This window comes from Amphiura filiformis, chromosome 16, assembly GCF_039555335.1.
Source record: "Amphiura filiformis chromosome 16, Afil_fr2py, whole genome shotgun sequence".
In the NCBI taxonomy this organism is placed as follows: domain Eukaryota; kingdom Metazoa; phylum Echinodermata; class Ophiuroidea; order Amphilepidida; family Amphiuridae; genus Amphiura; species Amphiura filiformis.
The window spans coordinates 50,429,739-50,453,399 of record NC_092643.1 but is presented as its reverse complement, the minus strand read 5'-3'; the positions used below and the strand labels follow the sequence as shown (position 1 = coordinate 50,453,399).

Below are 23,661 nucleotides of genomic sequence, written 5' to 3'. Positions count from 1 at the left end.
CGAAGACCAAACAAAGACATTGCACTGTACACATTTCATGCAAATTAATGAAACTCGAACAAAGATATTAACGCCCGGCTATTATTAAAGCCGGCGAAGGTCACTTGTCACATGATCACTTTCCTTCGTCGACGAAGCGAGCGTACACATTACAAAATTAGCTTCATCGAACGAAGTATTCCTTCGTCGAAACAACCGTTTTAGCTTTGTTGAACGAAGCAATTTTAATCTTTGTTGAAGGAAGAAAAGTGCGTACACTTTAGGAAAAAACGATTTTTAATCTTCGTTTGAGGTTCGTCGAAAGAAGAAAAATTTCTAATGTGAACAGGGTCTAAGTCAGATTATGAGTCCTCAATAAAGTGGTTCGTGCCCTAGTCACTGGACTGGACTTACATCATGAGGGCTCTAATTAATATGGACCGCATGAGACAGAGATGCATGTAGTAAATCAGTAAATGGGTTTCTGTGTTCTGTGAATAAACTATATTACAGATTTAAAGTTAAGTTTCTGAAGCTTATATCTAATGCAGATTTGTTTCTTAAAAGTGACATTATTAAATCCCTTTCCTGAAAGTGTTTTGTTGTTGCTTGCATGATGGTTAGTGTTATACAGTTTTCCAATTTTCAAGAATTTCAAAAGAGCTTATTTTACATTATTTTTGCCATCCCAATTTTGCTTACAAATATTTTTCCCCAGGGGACATGCCCCTACCCATCCCCCTCTGGTAGTACCCCTTATGAATGCTCCAAATCATGAATCTGATAGACCAGACTGTCAGACCTGGGAAATGCATGCACTCATGGGACATCCACTTAACTGGCAAGAGAGAGTATGAAATGCACAATTAATTGAATCGTAATTAAATGAACCGGCCTAGGAATAATCAATAGAAACAATAAATGACCAGATAGTCAGTGGTATGTATGGGTGGTGAAACTTACACAATTGTATTACTAGTGGGGACAGGGCAAATAACAAAGAGTTTAGATTTCAAGGAGTATTTTGAATTTATGAATTCTATGAAAAGTAGCCCCTGTGTGTTACTTTTTGCCATTCACGATTAGTTTTTTCATGGGGGATATTTGTGAAATTTGGGGACAATCCGCTCTTAGCCCATGTATTTTGAGCCCAGCGTGAAGTTTAAACAAAATGCCCTAATAAATTGGTGTAATTTATATGTAAAAGCATACTATTATAGGAGAGCATAAACTACACAGGTAAATTAGCTTCATGTTTAACTTTTCTTATTTCTCACAAACTTGAAATTGCTTACCGAGAGGAAGCTTTCATCCAGTATTCTCGTGGACATCTTCAGCCCCAATATTTGGCACATATTTAGCTTCATATTTGAGATATATTTTTCACCCTAAATAAACTTGCAGTTTGCCAAGAACCATGTGAATGAAATATAAAAATCTGCAAATATTTGTATTTCACTACTTTACAAGAATGCATTTTCTGCATTGAATGTTCTGTTTTGATATTTGTTTGATGAAGTATCAAAATTCATGAAATAAAATTGAATATTTATGGGAATTTTTAACTCAGATATTTAATACATGTACATTGTAGTTGTGAATTTTCATAAATTTCATTAAAATTTGAGAAAATCATTAATTTTCCTTGCGATCATTCTTTAAGCATTTTGAGTGTCTTTAGCACACAGTTATCATATTATACAGAACAGGATATTTTTTTTATTATTTTGATGGAGTTTCAAAATTCATGAAATAAAATTGAATATTTATGGGAATTTTTAACGTAGATATTGTTGTGAATTTTCATAAATTTCATTAAAATATGAGAAAATCATTAATTCTCCTCATGAAAATTCTAAAGCATTTTGAGAGTGTCTTTAGCATACAGTTTCCATATTATTATACTGAAAGGGATATTACCTTAAATGTGCTATCCTGCATACAATAACAGATCATGGCAGTGCTTGACAAAACAAGCTTAGTTTACGTAGCTGGTTGCTACATTAGGCTATTCCATGTAATATCCACACTACCCTTGTACAGGATTTTGGAAATATCTTCCACAGGGGAGTATGAATTTCAAATGGAATTAGCTCATTCACCATGAAACTCACCCTCCCTCTGTGGAAGATTCAGGTTGAATTCCCGGGTTGAATTGTTCTCAAGAGGGTGTATGAAATTCAAATGGAGCTGTCTAAATGTGTTCATTCTATTTGAAATTTATACTCCCCCTGTGGAAGATATTTCCAAAATCTTCCACAGGGGGAGTGTGGATTTTAAATGGAATTTACCCCTGTCTTCATTACCTGTTATTATCTCAGCTGTCCCACGGTAACATCACGGTCGGTCGTTCACGGTATTATCCCAGACTCGTGGTTAGCGCACCGATCCCCCAACGCGCGTCATCGACACCATGTAATTTGTCATCCAGGCTCCGGAAAAGGGGTTGGAAATTAGTGGCATTTAAAGTCTGTCCTGACGAGTTGTGCTCATATCACGATTGCGACGTGATGCAAGGTGTGCTTGTAGTAAGAATCCCCCATTCACAAATCATGCCTCCCTGTTTAGTGATTCGTGATGAAGCTCGTCACCCATACAGTGGATGGGCTCACTTGATTATTCTGACCTGCTAATTATACCATTGATTGGAACCTCTGTGATTAGCATACTAACCATGTCTCTATCGATTAGTTTTTATATTTGATGGTTCCTTGAAACAACCTTGTGTAGACCTGCTCTAATGATGCATACCCTCACAGCGGTTGTATGCCGAGGAGATCTGGAATAATTATTCTCTTTGTAAAGCTTTGGAACAAATCTTAATTGATTTTTGTTTATCTTTGCTCTTCATATTTCCCTGTTTATACCACTTATAATAATTGATCTTAGGCAAGTGCTTTGGGCCACTTTTAATACCAGTAGTGTTAGTCATACTTAGTGAGGGCTGACAGACTTGTGCCATTTATAATACTGATGAAATGTCACAGAGGTGCGTGTCGTTATACACGTCCAACTAATGTATTATTCATAATTGCATAAGACCTGTTGTGATTGATTGTGTGGGTGGGTTTGCTGTGTTGTTGTGTTTTTTGTTTACTTGTTTGTTTGTGTAATTATTTATAATATATGGACATAATTAATCTTCAATGCACTTCGTTCAAATTTTTTCCAGTTACACTATATTTAGATGAATTATTCTCACAAAAAGCACATTTTGGCTTATATAAATTTATTTCTAGATCTTCATGTACTTGAAATGGAATTTTAAAGAAAGCTAAAACTAAATCCCAAATTATGAAGTACTTTTCTGCAATAGAAATTTCAAATGATGAATACTTTCCAATCACCAGTGTATCATTTACAGGGAGATGTCTTATGAAATTTGATCTTGTAAATTAATAAAACTTTTCAAATAAAGTTACAAATAGTGAAAATAATAAGGGGTTGTGCAATAATTATGCTTCTATGGAGAGGGTAAAATGGTAGAGGTAAGACATTTTAAAAAAAGAAAAAAAAAAGGGGGAGGGGAGTTTGGACAAAAAATTATTGGCACACATTTATATTCTACAAAAATTGAGTTCCCCAAAATATGGCATGTGCTGGAGGGGAGCGGAAGGATTTTTGGAACATGCTTGCCTACATTTGGAATGTAGGCAAGCAATTGTTGGCACACTGAAGGGAGGGAGCAAGCTATTTACCCTCCCTCAGAGGCTCATATTTATTATACAGCCCCAAGTACAAATATGACAATTATTGATGTTAGCATATTTTACTTCACCTTCAAGTCCACCACTTCTTGTTTAAAGAGGAAGCCTCACCAGAGCAGTTCTTCTGGGGTGAACTAAACCTGTCTGGTTATCAAATTAATCAGTGACAGGTTATCCCTGAATATGACAGGTGCTAATTGATGCAATAACATTAGAAAATCAGTTAGAACCTGTCAAATTCAGAGATGCCATTGTCACTGATTAATTTGATAACCAGGCAGGTTTGGTTCACCCCAGAAGAACTACTCTGGCGGGCCTTCCTCTTTATAGTTAACATCAACATGTTTTTTTATCTCCACCTTTATGTCCTTTTGCTGTTTAAAATTATTATGAAAATAATTCTTTGTCTCCACCTTAGATGTACCAATTTTTTTATAATGTTAAAATTAACACAAATTTTATATTTTTTCTCTGTAATTTTTTTCTTTTCTTACAGCTTTCATTTTCTCCTACGGCAGCCATGTTTGGCCATGCCAAGGTGCTGGCACTCCTCATGTCCGTCATCGCGTGCTGTCTTGGATTCACAACCATGTCTATATTGGTGGGAGTTTATCTTGACGTCAGTCTCTGTCTCTTCATGTTAGCTGAGGTAATGTATTTGGGTTTTTTTGTGGAGGGTTTATATTTGTTTTTCCATGGCTCAGCGGCACAAAGATGTATATCCATTATAGCTGCTGTGTGTATGATTGCCAGTGATGCATGCATTCATTCAGGCAGTCATATAGGGCATGTACTGTGCATTGTAGTCGGGCAGCAAACTACCCAGTTTTTAAGGCCCGTGGCCTTTTGATGAAGACAATGTGCCACCTATCCTAGCATGTTGTTTGGGTCCCAAGTAACATATTTATACATGTTTACAAAAATCCAGATGCAGCAGAAGGCGGCCATCTTGTTTTTCAAAATGGCGCCCATTTTGGCAAAATATTTCCAATATTTGTCAAACTGTCCCTTCGCAATGTGATTTTATTGTCACAGTAGTGATTGTTTTAGGCTTGTTATAGTAGTTTTGTCATGTTGGCATGCAGTAGCACCAATATTAATGATTTACAAATTCAAAATGGCCGCCAAAAATTCAAAATGGCCACCGAAATCAATTTATTTCCTTCAAACAAACAATAAGCCTACATCAATCTGGTAACATATGAGATTGGACACGTGACATGAATATTAAAATAATAACATACACAAATCCCATACTTAATGCACACCACACCCCACACCCTTCCCCCCCCCCGTCCCCGATATATTGCGTATATTATTTTAAAGTGCCACAGAAAATGTATCAAAAACGTTTTCTTGGTTCATACGGGTATCCTTTATACAAGAACAGTTGGTGGTGCTAGTTTGGGCTACAGGCTGTACTACATCCATAAGCAGCAGGGGGTACGTGGTTCTTCAAAAAAATTTGAACCATTTAAGGACAATTTTGGCCAAATTTTTTGGTTGCACTGGTCTCCACTGAAAACCCACCCATCGATATACCAAAATCGCTGAAAAAGGTACCCCAAAACCGTGGCACCTTCCTGTACACCTTCAAACAGGAAGACCCCCCCCCAGGACATGGCATTGGCCAGACATTGAGAGGTATTGAGGGTATTGAGAACAGGGTAAAAGGTACCGAGTGGTCCCAGAATTGGTTTATGGGTCCCGGGGATGGAATTTTTATTGGTTTTTAGGGATGGAGTTAGGGATACCAGGGATTGGGTATAAAAGAGTACTAGTAAAGGGTACCAAAGGTCCCAGGGACAACAGTTTATGGATCCAGGTGAAGGTGCTAGGTTCCAGGGGTCAGGTGACATTAGGGGTGTCAGCAATGGGGTTTGGGGTACCAAGGACAGGGTTAGGGGTTCGGGGATGAGGTTAGGGGTTCCAGGAATGGGGAGAGTCCGTGGGACGGTGTTAGGGCACCTAAAACAATGCCTACTGTACCAATAAATTCACACTGGGAAGGGTCAATTTGAAAAATATTGGATAGGGTGAGGGGTACTGGGATGGAGTAAAGGGTCCCAGGGTTTGGATAATGGGTACCGGGGACAGCGTTAGGTGCACTGAGGAAGGGCTAGGGGTACTGAGGAGGACATGGTAACGGGTTATGGGTCCCGGTAAAGGGGCTGAGGGGTTTCAGAGATGACCGGTCATGGGTCCAGGAATGGGGTTAGAGGTCGCATGATCGTGACGCGTGTTTGAGGTCCAAGGGATAAAATATGGGTGACTGGGGATTGAGTTAGGGGTACCAGGGTTGGAGAAATGGGTACCAGGAACTGAGTAAGGGGTACTGGGCATTGGGTATGGTGAACCAGATGTAGGCTAACAGGTTCCGAAGATGGTATTAGGGTCCCAGGGATGTTTCATGGCCGTGTCTCAGGGACGGAGTTTGGTGTTCCATGAATTGAGTTAAAGGTCACATAGCTTGTGTTAAGAGGTCCGCGGGAATAGGGTAATGGGGATGGAGGCCAAGGGTTAGGGATATGAGTACCAGGAACAGGGTAAGGGGTGTAAGGCATTGAATATGGGGAACCAGATGTGGGGTTACAGGAGCCAAAGATGGGATTATCCCAGGGATGGGTCATGGGTCTCGGGGACGGAGTTACGGGTTCCAGGAATAGAGTTAAAAGTCCCATAGTTGGTGTTAGAGGTTCCAGGGAATAGGGTAAGGGGTAATGGTGATAGAATTAGGGGTCCCAGGCTTGGGGTAGCCCATTCAATGGGTACCAAGAAGAGTAAGGGGTGCCGGGCATTGGTTAAGGGTAAACAGGTTGTGGGGTTGCATGTACCAAAGGTGGGATTAGGATCCCAGGGACGGGTTATGGGCAGACCTGCCAACCTAGCGCAGTAAGAAAGAGAGACATTGAGGCCAAAACTTTGTACATGTACACAAACCAGGTACCGACAAATTCAAAGACTTGAGGTGTGCAATACTTTCAGAATTCAGGGAAGGTTTTGCAGGTCTAAATTTATCACAATAGACTAAAGAGAATGCTATAGCAAAATTTTAAAGTGAAATTTGCATCATTTTCTGCTGGTCTTACATTTAAATTTGCCATCACTGAAATTTTCAGAAAGCAGGAGTGTCCCTCTTTTTCACTTTGGAAAACCCCAAATGAGGGACAGTCCCTCAAAATGAGGGACAGTTGGCAGGTCTGTATGGGTCTTGCGAGAGTTCCAGGTTCCAGGAACGGAGTTTAAAAGTCCCAAAGTTGGTGTTAGGAAGTCCCAGGGAATAAGGTAATGGGTAATGGAGATGGAGTTAGGGGTCCCCGTGTTGCGGTAATGGGTACCAGGAAAGGAGTTAAGGGTACCGGGCATTAGGTAAGGGTACCGGATGTGGGGTTACCGGTACCAAAGATGGGATTAGACTAGAGGTTCTAGGAATGGAGTTAAAGGTCCCATAGTTGGTGTTAGGTGTCCCGGGAATAGGGTTAGGGTACTGGGGATAGAGTTCGGGTTTCCAGGTTTGGCGTTAGGAGTCCCAGGGATGGCGTTAGGGGTACCGAGGACTGTGTAAGGGTACTGGAGTAAGAGACTTATGGTACTAAGGATATGGTTAGGGTGCCAAGGGTGTGGTTATGGGTTGGTCCGAGTACATCAACTTTAGCCAGAACATAACAGGTTATGGGCCACTGGGCAGTGGATTATGGGTTCCGGTGTTGTGTTAAGGGTTCCCTTGGATGGGTCTAGGGGCCCCAGGGATGGGTAGTGCTACTGGCCAGGGATGGGGTTAGGGGTACCAAGAATACAGGGTTATGTGAACCGAGAGGGTATAAAGGTAGGACATTCGGGTACTAGTACGGGATACATGTTATTGGGTATAGATATCAGAGTACGATGTACGTTTAGCAGGGTAGGCCTACAGGGTTATGAGTTAGGCACCAAGTTAGGGGTGATCGGGGTAAAGATTAGGATTACGGGTTTGGGTATGAGTATGGGCTGGCCCCGGTACATCAATAGCGGGAACATAATTATTATTATCATATCCAGATGAGGAGGCATGAAGACATTTAAGGTGGAAGTTACAGATTTTAAATTCAGGATCTATTTTAAAATAAAATGTTATCATAGAGAGTGAATTATAGGTAAGCATTGGAATGTGGGGGGGGGTGTAGGTGTGGGGGGTGGTGTGGTGTGTATTTGCAGTGTAGGGGGTGAGTTTGTGTATGTGTTGGTATATCAATTAACATGTTACTTGCTTAAACGTATATTTTATAATGCTCATTGTATGTATAGAGGAAATAAGTTGAATTTGGCGGCCATTTTGAATCGTCAATATTAGTGCATACATGTCATAAATAATATCCTAGGCCTAAAACAATTGCTATTGTATCAATAAATTCACAATGGGAAGGGTCAGTTTGAAATATATTGGAAAATTATTGAAAAAATGGCCGCCATTTTGAAAAACAAGATGGCCGCCATCTGCTGCATCTGGATTTTTGTAAACATGGATAAATATGTTACTTGGGACCCAAACAACATGTTAGGATAGGTGGCACATTGTCTTCAAAAAAAGGCCACGGAATTTAGTTTGCTGCTTGACTATTGAGTGTATTCATGCATCACAGGCAATCATACACTCGGACAGTAGCTAATGGAGATAGGTCTTTGTGCCGCTGGGTCATCAAGAATAATGAATTTATATGCCAGCTATGCATAATTATATTCATGCATGCAGTCATATAGGGCATGTACTGTGCATTGAGTGAACTCATGCATTACAGGCAATCATACACTCGGACAGTAGCTAATGGAGATAGGTCTTTGTGCCACTGGGTTATCAAGAATAATGTATTCATATTGGGTATACACTGTGCATCGAGTGTACTCATGCATCTCAGTGCAATCATACATTCAGTAGCTAATGGAGATACGACTTTGTGCCGCTGAGTCATCAATAGTAATGTATTCATATAGGGTGTGCACTGCATTGAGTGAAATCATGCATCACAGGAAATCATCCATTCAGTAGCTAATGGATATACTTCTCTCTGCTGCTGAGCCATCAATTTTAATATCATTTACCATAAAGACAGCCTGATATCCCTTGGTCATGCCTGTATAACCGACACACACACCCCAAGCTAACACACCCCACTCCAACCACTCAATTTACTAAGCTATTGCAGCAATGAAATATCCACCATGTGTGGTGCAATCTAATGTCATGAAAATTGATTCCTAAGATAGCGCCAAGACCTGTGTGCATCATTCTGTTTTGTATTGTTTTTTAAAGCACACCCATAACTGTCTGAAGCTAGCCATTTACTCTTGATGCAATTTCAACAACATGTAGCGTCTGCAACATGTAAACTAATCATGTCGAAATGACAGATCTGAACAGTAACACGGTCAACATCTAGCTCATTTCGGTTGATCGCATGGCGTATTATTAATAGACAAAACAATTATATCAACAACTGTAGTGTGAGGTAATAGTATTCGACCTGGTTCTTTGCAGACGCCAACTCTGTGAATACATAAATAAAGAATAGGAAGTAAACACATTCACCAGGCTGTTTATATGCCAGATGCTAACACATTGGGACCACTTTAGTGGTATTAAGTGTGTTACTATCTTTAGCGAGTCTGCCCCTGAGAATGGAAGAATAATGTTGATTGCACCTAGGGGTTAATACAGTAACCAAGAATGCTTGATGTAAACTCACTGTCTGACTCGGAGATATCCTAGACACAAGATAAGCAGATGATATAAACACTTTTTTGTTTGGTCCGTGGGCAGACATCTTGAAAATTGGGCTACTGGGCTGTTCCATTTAAAATACAGGGGGAGTATGAGTTTCAAATAGAATAAACAGTAGGGCAACTTCCATTTGAAATACTCACTCCAGTTCTTGAAGATATGGGTAACGCCATAATACAGGGGGAGTATGGGTTTAAAAATGATTAACCCTGACTAATTACATTTGAAAAACATACTCGCCCTGTGGAAGATATTTCCAAAATCTTCCACAGGGGGAGTGAGGATTTTAATGGAATAGCCCATTCCAGTTGAAATCCATACATGTATTCATGCTCGTATATACACTATACGCATGGCACATTAACTGTGAAGAAGTAGGAAATTTACTTTACATCAAAGATTCAACATGAACTTGTTCAGTAGGGATTCAACATGAACTTGTTCAGTGGGGATTCAACATGAACTTGTTCAATAGGGATTCAACATGAACTTGTTCAGTAGGGATTCAACATGAACTTGTTCAGTGGGGATTCAACATGAACTTGTTCAGTGGGGATTCAACATGAACTTGTTCAGTGGGGATTCAACATGAACTTGTTCAGTGGGGATTCAACATGAACTTGTTCAGTGGGGATTCAACATGAACTTGTTCAGTGGGGATTCAACATGAACTTGTTCAGTGGGGATTCAACATGAACTTGTTCAGTAGGGATTCAACATGAACTTGTTCAGTGGGGATTCAACATGAACTTGTTCAGTGGGGATTCAACATGAACTTGTTCAGTGGGGATTCAACATGAACTTGTTCAGTGGGGATTCAACATGAACTTGTTCAGTAGGGATTCAACATGAACTTGTTCAGTGGGGATTCAACATGAACTTGTTCAGTGGGGATTCAACATGAACTTGTTCAGTGGGGATTCAACATGAACTTGTTCAGTGGGGATTCAACATGAACTTGTTCAGTGGGGATTCAACATGAACTTGTTCAGTAGGGATTCAACATGAACTTGTTCAGTAGGAAACTTCTACTCTTGTCAGGGAGTTTAATTTCAGGTGAGCGATATCAATCACTCTCCTAAAAGCTCTTTTGAACTTTCTCAGGAGAGCGATCAGGAGAGCGATATTTAGCTCTCCTGCACATTGTGAAATAATTATGCTCAGTTGTAGACTAGAAACGAGTCTATGGTTCAAATTCAAACCACCCTCCTTACAGCTCTTCCAAACATCCTCAAGAGAGTAATGCATAGTTCGCCTGCAATCTTTACAACTCAATGATGTTCAATGTAAATCACTCTCCTGGCAACTCTACTAAACATTCTCAGGAGTGAGACGTAGCTCACCTGCAATCTTTTAAAAGTTGAAGCCTACTTTGTGCCTGTACATTCATCAAATTCCATTTAAAATCCATACTATCCCTGTGGAAGATGTTGGAAATATCTTTCACAGGGGGAGTATAAATTTCAAATAGAATGAACACATTAGGCAGCTCCTTTTGAATTTCATACACCCTCTAAGAATGATTCAACCTGAATCTTCCATAGAGGACAGGTACCCCGGTAAGTTTCAAATAGAATTGGTTATGTGCTTATTCCAGTTGAAATTCATACTCCCCTGTCCATGGAAGATATTTATTTAATCTTCCACATGGGTAGTGTGGATTTCAAATAGATAACCCATTTGGTTCCTTACAGATTTACATTGACAATCTGATTTGTGATTGATTGAGGAAACAAAAAATTGCATCCTAAATAGATGCGTGTAGACTGTAGATCCATTTCCAATACTATAAACATCTAGCTACTATACGATGTACAGTTGGCATATTTACATGATTGTAATTAACGCTACATCTAGTAAGCAAGACAGCTTTTGACTAATAGTGTTTATACATTTGATACGGTCCAACAGATCCTCGCTTCACTTAAGACCATTTTAATTTCCAGCGGATAGGGATGGTCATCCCCTAATGGCTAGAGATAGTGAAATAAACACCTGTGTTTATATCCTATTTGAGCTAGTAGCCTGGTATACACTGGTTATTGGAATATATTGAACTCGTGGGGATATAAGAGTTCTAATTATAAAACCTGGGTGTATTGGTGTGTAAATTATGCTGTGTAAAAATACACTGTGATGTTGCGAGGGTGGAGGCTAAGCATACAACAAATAATGGGCATGCCATGAATACGGATTGACAGAGTAATTCCCAGACCCAAGTTTTACCTTTAAAAGTGGTGGTCAGGGGTGTGATTCTTTAGGATTTTTTTGTGGCCAAAATTTACGCAATTGTATTTACAGCCTGTTTTGGGCCAATTTCACACTGTTTTTCAGGATTTTCTACTACTTTCAAGATATTTCACAAGCTTCAAATGACATCCCTGGGTGGTGCAGAGTGCAGACAGTGAATTTTTATGCAACTTCCAATACATGAGCATGACACTAAATCCTTTAGTCCCTGGTCCAAGAATCGAAATCATTCACCCTTGTGGGCATTTTTGGAGACAATGTTTTTTGGAATCCTTTCACATAGAGGAACCAGAATCTGCTTTTCTGCTAAATTTTCGATGCTGGGTGAACGTGTGGGGGCGCATTTTTCAAAATGGCTGCCGAAATCCTATATAACATTATATCTTGGCCTCTAAGGCATATAAAAATACCCACAAGGGTGCAAGATTGTGATTCTTGGACCAGGGACTACTTCCACTTTTGTTTTAACCCTCTCCTCCATTTTGTTTCTTAGACATTCCAATATCTGTGCAAAATTATCATTTTAAGCCACTTTGTTTTTAAATCTAAATCATGTGAACATTGCAGCGAAGATGATTCATGTTTATTGCAGGAAAGGATAAATAAAAAACAACCTAACAAACAAAAACCTCACTCCGTAAAAATCTCCATCTTTTTTTGCGCTCATCAATCAGGCCATCGTTCGAAATAAACGATGCGCAATTTTTATCTTTCATCTGCACATAGGTGTATAGTGATCCATGAGAGACGATCTCACCTTGAGAAACAATTCGTAGGATTATGTTCATAACTGTGAATAATATGAAAAGACGGCATTAATGCAACAAGATTTAACCACCTGTAAAATGAATGTATGCATTCAGAATTGAAAAAAAGGAGTAATGATGATAAAAATACCTTTTAAATGAATTCCCACATGTTATTCTCCTTTTTCACTGTAGTGTAATTATTTGAAATGGACAAAAAAGAATCCTCAGTATATGGTGTGTTTTGTGTGTGAAGAATATTAGTACTGAACTCATACAAAGGTCATTTTATGAATGTGGGAACATTGGGGTTTAAGAACTGTGTCTTGGATAGATGAGCATGTTTGCATTCCTAGTGGAAGTGAAGCAGGTAGCAAGTTGGCAGTGGGAACTTGTTGAAACAGTAAAAAGCTGCGTCGGCAGTGTGATGATCAGCGTTCGAAATTTTGGTTGTCCGGTTGCCCGGGACAACTAATAAAGTTGCCGGACAACCAAAAATACTGATTCGGTTGTCCGCCGGACAACCATAAATCTGGCCAAAAGTCACATTTGTAGGCCTACAGACAACCAAAAACTTAGACGGACAACCAGAAATTGTAATCTGGTTGTCCGTGGGACAACCATTTATTTTTCCTAAATTCGAACTCTGGTGATGATGAATACAAAAGTAAAAAGTAGGAAACTACCGTGAAGTATATAAAATTGAGGTGAGCTTTTACGGCCATAGGCCTTTCATAGCCATGATATAATACTTGTGAAAACAAAACATACAAAAGGAATGAACGTTGATAAGCGCGCGTGCAGTAAGGTATTTTCTCCTGTCTTTAATGGAAATATCAAATTCTAAAACCAAATCTTCAAAGGTTTTAACTAAATTGTGACCCATATAAAGATCTGAAATGCGTTTTTTGTGCTTCTCCGTTCGCGTTTTTGTGCTTTCCGCTCGCGTTTTTATGCTTCCCGTTGGCGTTGTTAGTGCTTTTCGCTCGCGTTTAGGTCCCTTACTGCACGCAGCGTTTATCAACGTTCATTCCTTTTGTATGTTTTGTTTTCACAAGTATTATATCATGGCTATGAAAAAGGCCTATGGCCGAAAGCTCGCCCAATTTTATATACTTCACGGTAGTTTCCTACTTTTTACTTTTGTATTCAGTGGGAACTTGTTGCCCACTTATTTTGAATTCATGGCAATTTGTGATCGATCAGACTATAGCTTCAACAAATAGAACATAAAAATCACATTTACAATGTAATCCACACCTCATGTCAGGCTATTCCATTTAAAATCCATACACCCCTGTGGAAGACATGTTCTTAATCCCCAACACAGGGAATGTGAATTTCAAATGGGGTTACCTGAATGGGTGACTCCATTTGAAATCTATATCCCCTGTGTGGAAGATTAAGGTCATGTCTTCCATAGGGGGTGTATGGATTTCAACTGGAATAACCATGTTATAAAGAAGCTTATGTCAGCTTTTTGATATGAGCCATGAAAGTATGGATAAGAATCGCATCAATTTTATAATTTACTGATTTTGGTAATCACAGGTATTCCTAGACAGCAGGTGGTAGCATCACATTACTATGTAGGATCTCACAGAAGTACATCCATCAGATACATTAATGAACCCCAATATGGTTTTACATAATGACCTTTGAATTTGTTTAGTGTTAGCTACAAAAAGTCATACTCCACTACTTGAAGTCAATTTTTTAGGGATTGTTTTTAAAATGAAGGTTACGAACATAAACCATTGGAAAATAAGATTTTGGCTTGTAGTGGATATTAACATTATAATATTACAATGTATCTTAAATTGACCTAATGGGTAAATTCCATAATTTCCTCTGTTTAAACTCCAGATGTCGTCACTTGACGTCACATCGTTTTGCACATCGTTTAGCGAATGTCGCTACTGCGCATTGCAAGTCAGTGTGACATCTAATGACGACATCTGGTCTGGGGACTAACGCAAGGAATTATGGGATTTACCGAAATGAAATGATACACATCTACACAACCAACAAAAAATATTTTGGATATTCCTTTTCCTCTAGTCAAAAAAAAAATCATTTTAAAATTGTAACATTATTTGAGATACATCCTGAACAGGGTTGTAGCCAGCAGAAATTGAATGCCGGGCAGCAATTTACAGAATTTACAGAAAGTGGACATTTTAAGGATAAAGTTGATGAATTACACATGTTTTTTTAGTTTGAGTAGTGGGCTCTAGCATCAAAACGAACCTTCAGTGGTGGGCTCCACCACCCACTGCCGCCCCGGTGTAGCTACAACTCTGATCCTGTATATACAGCATTAAAGCAGCACCTCATTGACAATGTATGTACATATGTATTCTTTTTCATTACAGTGTGTCCTTCTTGGTATACGAGCAGTGTATGTACTTGCAAGGTAAGAAATCATTTGGAGGGGTTAGTGCAAGAAGAGGCCTATCTGCAATAGCTGCCAGGTGTCATATTCTTAGATGTGTACACTTGAGAATGCAGAAATTATCCAATTTCTATAGGGCAGCTATTACAGATAGGGCTTTCTTGCACTAAAGTTTGTTTGGCTCATATAAGGCGGAAATTATTTGGCTTTTGTTACTGCACGCGTCAATAAAGTCCCAACTCACATGCGCGTAAATTCCCATAAGTGTGCACCAGTCACACATTACGCATTCTTAGTCAGTGGGAGTGGTCTAGTTCGTAGACACATTTTTGATTGGACAATCGCAAGATTTCGGTGCCGTTTATCAGGCCGTGAAGACGACCCCACGTCATCATGCGGCTTGATAGTGCCTTACACGCTTGTAGAGGTTCGCGTATGTATTGCGCTGTAATGCGTAGACTAGTGCGGAATATGCGACGCGCTAGCAGTACTGCATAACAGAATACGTGAAGTTGTAAACAAGTTTCGTTCATTTTATAATGAGGGAGTTTTTATGACGGTAACTTAGTTTTTGCTTTAAAAAATTGTTTACAGTTATTAAAATAATATTTAACTGACTAAGAATGAGAATAACGATAGGAATTTTTATTTTGCCTATCCTCTACCTATGATAGGCGACAGGCAGGTCCAATATTTTTTATCGTAGTGGATACCGGCTGCGCGGCATCCACTACTCAAAATATTGGACCTGCCTGTCGCCTATCACACGGTAGAGGATAGGCAAAATAAAAATTCCTATCGTTATTCTCTAAATGCACAACAAGCGTAAGCATTGCGCCCAACTGCATGCATGTCATTCTATATCAATACACGGTTTTATGAGTCTTTATTTTTTCTGCCTTATATATAGCCATACAAACTTTAATGTCTCAATTTTTCATCGGTTTACTTGAAATTCAAATTGGGCTATTACAGTTGAAATCCATGCACACCCTATGGAAGACATATCCTTAATCTTCCACACAAGGAGTGTTAATTTCAAATGAGGCAACCTGAATGAATGACTCTGTTTAAAATTTACACCCCTGTATGAGTGGTTAAGGACATGACTTCAAGGGGGTGTATGGATTTCAACTGGAAGAGCCCATTGAATGGACAAGTAAGAAGAGGGTGTGTAGTGTGTGAAATAAAATGTGAAATGTATGTGATGCATGTTTCCCTCTGGTGCGATTCTCACAAAGCAATTATTCCATTAAATTTCTTAGAAGAGCACTTCTAGTCCTAAGTTGCTAGTATCAGGGTGCTAACTAGCCACCAGTCATTTTGGACAGGCAGTTTATTTAATTAAATTAATGCCTGTAACATTGGCTAAATTCTAAAACTAATGCTTCAAACAAATAAATCAAGGCTATAGCAATTTAGGGCTCATATTGAAATACCCTACCACGTTTTCACACAGAAAGAAGGCAGGATTCCCCTCACTAAGCGCGCCTCAGGAAAGCTTCGGTCATAAGCGGATGGATTATATGCATCAGTGATACACCCTGCCCAGGATTTTAACAAAAGAAGGCTAGCACAGGAAAGCTGCAGGATGGCGCACACCTTCCTGTGTAAGGGAATTTCAATATGAGCCCTTAGCTATTTCAACTGACTGAACATCCCTCTGATTTTTGTATTTTGGTAATATGGAGAGAAATTGTGTTTTCTTGGATAAAGAAATACTTAAAGAATAGTGGGAAATCCTGATGTTGGAGGGAAATTTGTTTACATTCCTGGGAAATGACATTTTTCCAAGCCTTGTTATTTGCTTCCAGTAGCTTTTAGAATTACTTCCCCATTGTAAACTAACTGCAGGTTGCAATTACACAAATCACATCCAAAACCTTGTATTTCTCTTTTGTAGGTATGGTATCCACATGTATGACATGCGATATGAAGGAGTATGGGAGAGTCGTGGCACTATTATATACTATTTGGAATTTGTGATGGAGTTATCAGCACTCACAGTGGACTTGGCACACCACATACATATGCTGGTAAGACGTAAAGGCAGGATTGCTTCTCTGGGAGGTTTTAAGGGTCAATACTCCACCCTCCATTCCTCACCCACGACCCCCCCTATACTCTGATCAGCTTGTAATAGGCAACAGTTATTCAGTTTTCGTTACTGCGGGAGTCAAAGTCCCAACTTACGCTTGCGTAAATTCACAAAAGCGTGTTTCAGTCACGCAATATGCAAAGTGCTGTTCACGTAGGTGCTGCACCCAGCTGTGTGTACACCATTTTATATCACTCCACAAAATTTTGAGTCATGCCTGTTAAGAGCTGATCAAAGTATAGCGCTGTGGCATTTTGATGCTATACTTGAGTTAATTGTCCACCCTCACAGTGAATTTGACTTTTCCTGAAAACAAATGTTAGATTTCCATCCTTTTGGAAAAATTATTCTTTTTATTACTAATTTCTTAATCCCTGTACAAAGTATTAGAGGCATCAGTTTGCCCCATTTGCTCCTTTTGCTTTGAAGATGGGCAGAGTTGACTATAATTGAAGACCAAATTAATAAGACTATTTTGAAGGGTCTCCCAGCTAAAAGAAACCTCAGTTCTTTGAGGTACCCTCTTAATCAGGACTTGATTCAACAATTAAACCATGAAATTGGGTTTTTTTTACCATAACAATTTGCTTTTATCAATAGTTATGGGGCAATGTGTTCCTGAGCATGGCTAGTCTCGTCATCTGCATGCAGCTGCGCTACTTATACAACGAGATACAGAGACGCGTACAGCGCCATCGTAATTATCGACAGGTAGTCAGCAACATGGAGAAACGATTCTCGGCAGCTACGGACGAGGAGCTCGCAACCAATAATGATGATTGCGCCATCTGCTGGGAAGAAATGAAGACGGCTCGGAAACTGCCGTGTGGTCACCTGTTCCATAAGTGAGTCAAAGGTCAAAAATTTATATTACTACAATTGGCTATTCGGAAATTGAATAATCTGATATTGCTTTGCTGTGTGAGAAAATGAACATTTTATAACATTTCAGACATTGATTTTGTTTGTGGAACTACAGTTTTTGGCAGAGAAGAACGGCAATTGTTTACATTTTGTAATGGTGGGTTTCTGATTGGCTGATTCGATCATCCAAAAATCATTGGTCAAAACATTGGTCGGCACAGAGCCGCGCTCTTCATGGGAACACAAAGCTCTGCGTATGTCGCTCATTAACAGAAAGCTCGCGTCAATCAGAGCAAGGGATTGCCGTTCTTCTCTGAAACCGATTGTAGAGAACAGAATAACTCTGTCTTTATTTCAACAATAACTAAATGGAAGCATGTTTCAAGCCACACTTGGCTTGGAACAACTTTAATATATATAAATGATATCATATGACAGTTTGAAGCAAAGGATCATGGGACAAATTGAGAGAGGAAGATGAAACTTGGGAATCTTAAATAATTCCAATCAGATAGTCTAACATGTCAACTCATTCACTTCCAAATATATTTGTATTTTGTCACTTTCTACAGTGCATGTCTGAGGTCATGGTTGGAGCATGAGACGTCATGTCCCACCTGTCGTCTGGCTCTCAACATCAGCCCTAACCCACAACCAGCGGCTAACGAGCCTCAACCTGATGCACCTGAGGCAGGCGCTGCAGGGGATGCGCCGGCTAATCTACAGCGAAATAGAAGAAACTTCTTCCATTTTGATGGTGAGTACAATGTCTACAAGGCCGGTCGAGTGCAGATCCGTCGGAACACGCTTTTCAATACAGAATAAATACTAACCTCATCGTGACATCATCCAAGCAGCAAAGTTCATTTCCCATTGAAAAAGCGTTATCTGACGGATCTGCAGTACCATTCTGCTACATTGTAATTTATTGTTGTGTACCAAGGAAAATTGCAAAGATGAATAGAATCCAATTCTGGCTTTAAAGCCTTGATATAAATCACAAAGTTTTGAAATAAATCGTATTACTGGATGTTATGTGAAGACTTCATCATGCAACTGACCCACTGGGCTGGTCATGTGACACTGATGAAGTCTGATGGTATCAGACGCAACGTAGCAAGTTCCAGTATTTGATTTATTTCAAAACTTGGTGATTTTAACAACTGGATGACTGAGAATATTCACTACCTTGATATATGATATAAATTTTCGAAAAAATATGAGTTTTAACCAAAAGAAATTGGTATGTATAAATTCCTTTCTTGATATATCCACATATTCTCACTGAACATTTTTTTTTCACATCTTGTTGGCAGGTTCTCGCATTGCCAGTTGGTTGCCCAGTTTCTCTGTGGAAGTTACACAACATCACATGATGAATCAGGCCGCTGCTGCAGCAATGAGAACATCTCAGCTTGATATCATGGTAGGTATTTCATATACTCTGATCAGCTTGTTATCAGCGGGAAATGTAAGGCTTCTACCAATAAGCTGAAAATAGTAGTGTCTGGTCTATATTGTGTGTGTGTTAAATAAAGTAGGCAACATATAGGATTGTAAATGTGATTCCCTAACAAAGCATTATTTTTGTTTTCATGCAATTATTTTTTAAATATTTATATTTTTCCTTTTGTCAGGGTCATCAAGTCAACCAGATGTTTCCCAACATCCCATTTGATATGATTGTGGAAGATCTGCAAACGACACGGTCTGTCGAGATGACGGTTGATAACATCCTAGAAGGGAGACTTGTGGCACCTCCGGTATGTAGACAACTTCAACTTGGATTGAAAGTCTAATATATTATTACATGATTATCGCATGTTACAGGCATGAGAATTTTCAGGCTTTTGCCTGAATTTAGGCAGTTTTGCTGTCCAAATTTGTGCATTTTTTTTTTCAGCCTGTTTTGGGTCTTTTAAGGCCGAATTCACATGTTTTTTTTTCAGACAGTTTTCAAAAAAGTCATTCTCATGCCTCATGTTTGGAAGTAAATGTTCTTTCAAATTGTGTTGCAATCATAACTGTACTCTAATCTGGAACTAATTATGATAATTCCCAGCACCTGTCAATCAAAAATCAAAATCACAGGATTATACTTGCCTGTCCTGTAAAAATAAATACCCCGACCAGCTATCTACGGCGACCCCCTTCATTCACCAGGTCACTTGTGCCTGGCGGAAGTTTCATCAGCATTATCTCCTAGATTTCAGCTGTTAATGCCTAGATTTGCCCGACATAAAAAAAAAATCTTTTTTAAAAGTCAGTCCCAGTACTGAAGCTGTACACATAGTATTGCTGTCTGTTTGTGTGCATACAGTTTATGCTCAATCTCCCAAATGCCTTGACAGCTGTCAATCAAATTGAAGGAAATGTGACTTCACCTGTTTGTACAGGGAGTGGATACGAGTGGCACAGCCCTGGACAGATGTAGTCCAAGTAATGATAATGGGATATTCCAGTTGCAATCCATATGGAAGACATGACCTTAATCTTCCACATAGGGAGTTTTTAATGGATTTCAAATAAATTTCAAATGGGATTACCTGAATGGGTGAATCTATACCCCCTGTGTGGATGGTTAAGGTCTTGTCTTTCATAGGAGGGTGTATGGATTTCAACTATAGTAGGAATTCCAATTGAATGAACTCAGCTACAGCTGTACTCGATCCAACCGCGATTGTATATTTCAAACTACAACGCAAACGCAAAACCTTAGATACAATGCTAACCAGTGACGAGTGCATTGGCATGGTTGGATTCACTTCCGTGTTACTCACGCACAGTCACACACGCTGACGTACATCACGCAGTGTACGCAAAAATCGTCACACTTTTGAAAGCTGCGTTCATTCAGTAGGAATTCTCACTATAGAATGGCCCAATCCTGACCCACATTTTACTTTTTTTTGTATCGCAGGCTGGACATGGTGCAGCAGGTAACGCAGCAGTCAATGCAGAAATGAATAACCAAAACAACTTCAACTTTCACCAGCGAATCCCAAACCCAACAGCTCCTCCAGCTTGGCCCCCTCGTAATAACCAGTGGCCCCCTGCAGCACCTCAGCAACCCTCTGCAGGCTCTCCTTGGCCTACAGATTATGCAGCTAGTGATATGGGAACCGAGAGGGACAGACAGATTAACCTTCCTGGGTCGCAGAGATTTAACCAGTTTGGGTATCCTCATCAACAACAGCCTACAAGTAATGATGCAGGGATTGGTGGCGATGGACCATCAAGTGCTGGCGCAAGGTATTTATTATTTTCGAAATCAGAGGCATTATTTTCCCTGTTACTCAAAACAATATGAAATAGAATTAGTTGAGGCAATTAAAAATAAGGTTTAAAAAAAACTTGATTAACCAATGTTGTATCATAAAGAGAAGGCAGATCCACTATTTAATTCCTGTGAATACATGAACTGTTATAATCATGATAATTGTACTCAAATGTATTTTATTGTATATTTTTTTATTGTTTCTTTTCCTTTTTGACATAAAAATTGTGGACACAGTTCAGTAACGGATGAGAGACAAGTTCCATCTTCAGCACCAGATGCATCATCATCAGCAGCAACAGCATCATCATCATCATCAGCAGCAGCAGCAGCATCATCATCAGCAGGTGGAATAGGATTAGGTGATGGACCACAGGTCATGTCAGGAAGGTTTTCAAAGTCAGCACCAGAGAGACAAGAGATGTTACAACAGAGAAAAGAGATGTTACTTCAGCAAGCAAGAAGGTAAGGGTATGGATGATGATATGATACATGCCATCACATGCAGTGTCATACCAGCCAGGGTGATTAACTATGCTTTATAGGTGTTCAGATGTCAAACAGAGTGAGGTACCTTATTTCAACTTATTTACCCAAAAATTTATGGTTTAAATGGAAAATGCCATTTATTTGTACTCAGCGGCTTATTCATATTTTAAGTGATGATATAGTTTGCAATTTACAAACCGACCCAAAATTGGCCAAAATCAGGGTTGGCCCTTTTCCAAAATTTTTTTTTTTAGATTTTAGTTTATAATTTTAATGGTATTTTAGTACTTTTTCTTTGTGCAAATTTCATTCCAAAGCTAAATTTGGCCAACAACATTTTGTTAAGAAGAAAATTATTACTGTAAACGCATAAAACATTTCATAACTGTCCATTCCTGCATCCATGTTTCCGATAAACTTGTCTTGTGCTTGTAAGTATTTGTCACCCTAATTGAATCTATTTCTATGGTGTGTCATGCGTATTGTATTGATGGTCTGAAGTATTGATTCATCTTACCACATGACCAATGCTCATTGCCTAGGCCTATACAGTATGTGTCATCAAAAAAAAAAAATCTGACCTACCGACCCAAAAATCCCACTGGAGGGCAAGCAAACAGTATTTTTTTGGCCAAATGGACGGGTAATCAAACAAAGCATATTTGATCAATGTACTCTTAAGGTAATCAAATTCGTAATAATGAGGTGTAGGGCATTTGTATTTTCATGACAAGCAACTTGTATTGGGCTATTCCAGATGTATTCCGCACCCCCCCTATGGAAGACATTTTAAAAAAATACAATTCCAGCTGGAATTGAGATGTGTCTAGAATTCCAGCAGTCATTTTTAGCAAAGATTCGGCTGGAGGGTATGGAAGACATTGAGATTAGGTGAAATTCGCTGCTAAAATAAACGAAAAAAACAAGAGTGGGGATTGTGAAAGGCCATGATGTGCCTCTGGAAGACATTCACATTCACGGCTGGACAATGGTCAAAACTGCTCCAATTCCCGCAGAATCTTCACTTATGATCACCATCTCGATAAAACCTATGAAAGACATTTACTTGAATTCTGGCTGGAAACAAAAAAATGTTCTAATTCCAGCTGGAACCCTATGGAAGACATTTACATTTACATGAATTCCGGCTGGCCATATTAGACATATTACCACAATTCCGGCAGTGTCTTCCATGGGTTTTTCCTGACATGTGAATTCGGCTGTCAATTTAGCCCCAATTCGGAAGTGTCTTCCATAGAGGGTGCGGAATACATCTGAATAGCCCATTGGACCATCCATCTGTACTATATAGTAGTTTTGGATAAAGCATGCATGTACAAGAACCCCCTCCCACTCCTACCCCCACCCCACCCCAAATGTAATTAATTGTCCTCTCAATTTCAACCTGTAGGAGATTTCAAGGCAGACAGACTGTCACAGGGGCACCTGTAACAACTCCCAGCAGCCAATCAGATGAGAGCATAGCCGGAGCAAGAGCCAATCAGGAGAGGCCATCTTTGAACATCCCAAGCTCATTATCATCAATGCAGAGGATGACAACGAGCCGTACAGGGACGGAGGAGGAAGCAAGGATGAGGCGGAGGACAGCTGCCTATCAGGCTGCCTTGAGAAGAATGTCCCAGCAACAACAGTAGCAATAGTGAAAATATTTCTAATAAGAAAAAATTTTGGCAAGATGATTGAAATCATGTTTGCTGTAATTTAGGCCTATTTATAGCTTATCACATTATTTGTAATACTATAATTCATGGCAAATAATGATTGCTGTAATAGTTATTGCTAGAAAAGTGATGGGAGCAACTGACCCGATGTTCTGGCACCAAGTTTATGACGTCAGTTGCTAGTGATGAGTGATTGCAATCTGACCAATCAGCTGCATTGTTTATTGTTACTTTGTAAGGTACAATCCAATTCATTGGTCAGATTTCAATCACTTGTTGCTTGCAACTGGAATATACAAGTTCAGCCTAAAGGTGAAATTAAAGGGTAGTTTAATACTTCATAAGGAGAATTTTTTTCAAAATTAACCTAATTCAAATGGGTATCAATCTTTGTTATTCAGCTTTTAATAACTTTCTAA

The 23,661-nt window shown here is 39.4% G+C and overlaps 1 protein-coding gene across 1 annotated transcript in view; it reads left to right on the top strand.

Moving 5' to 3' along the window:
- LOC140136152 (E3 ubiquitin-protein ligase AMFR-like) overlaps positions 1–23,238 on the top strand; it is a 49,185-nt gene extending 25,947 nt beyond the window's left edge. The window contains exons 5-14 of the mRNA XM_072157857.1: positions 4,183–4,335; positions 14,813–14,853; positions 16,736–16,868; positions 17,531–17,775; positions 18,367–18,551; positions 19,111–19,220; positions 19,432–19,557; positions 20,715–21,046; positions 21,309–21,536; positions 22,972–23,238. Of these exons, the coding sequence (XP_072013958.1) occupies positions 4,183–4,335; positions 14,813–14,853; positions 16,736–16,868; positions 17,531–17,775; positions 18,367–18,551; positions 19,111–19,220; positions 19,432–19,557; positions 20,715–21,046; positions 21,309–21,536; positions 22,972–23,215 (1,797 nt within the window). The 3' untranslated portion in view covers positions 23,216–23,238. The remainder of the gene's footprint in view (positions 1–4,182; positions 4,336–14,812; positions 14,854–16,735; positions 16,869–17,530; positions 17,776–18,366; positions 18,552–19,110; positions 19,221–19,431; positions 19,558–20,714; positions 21,047–21,308; positions 21,537–22,971) is intronic.
- Positions 23,239–23,661: the final 423 nt, after the last annotated feature.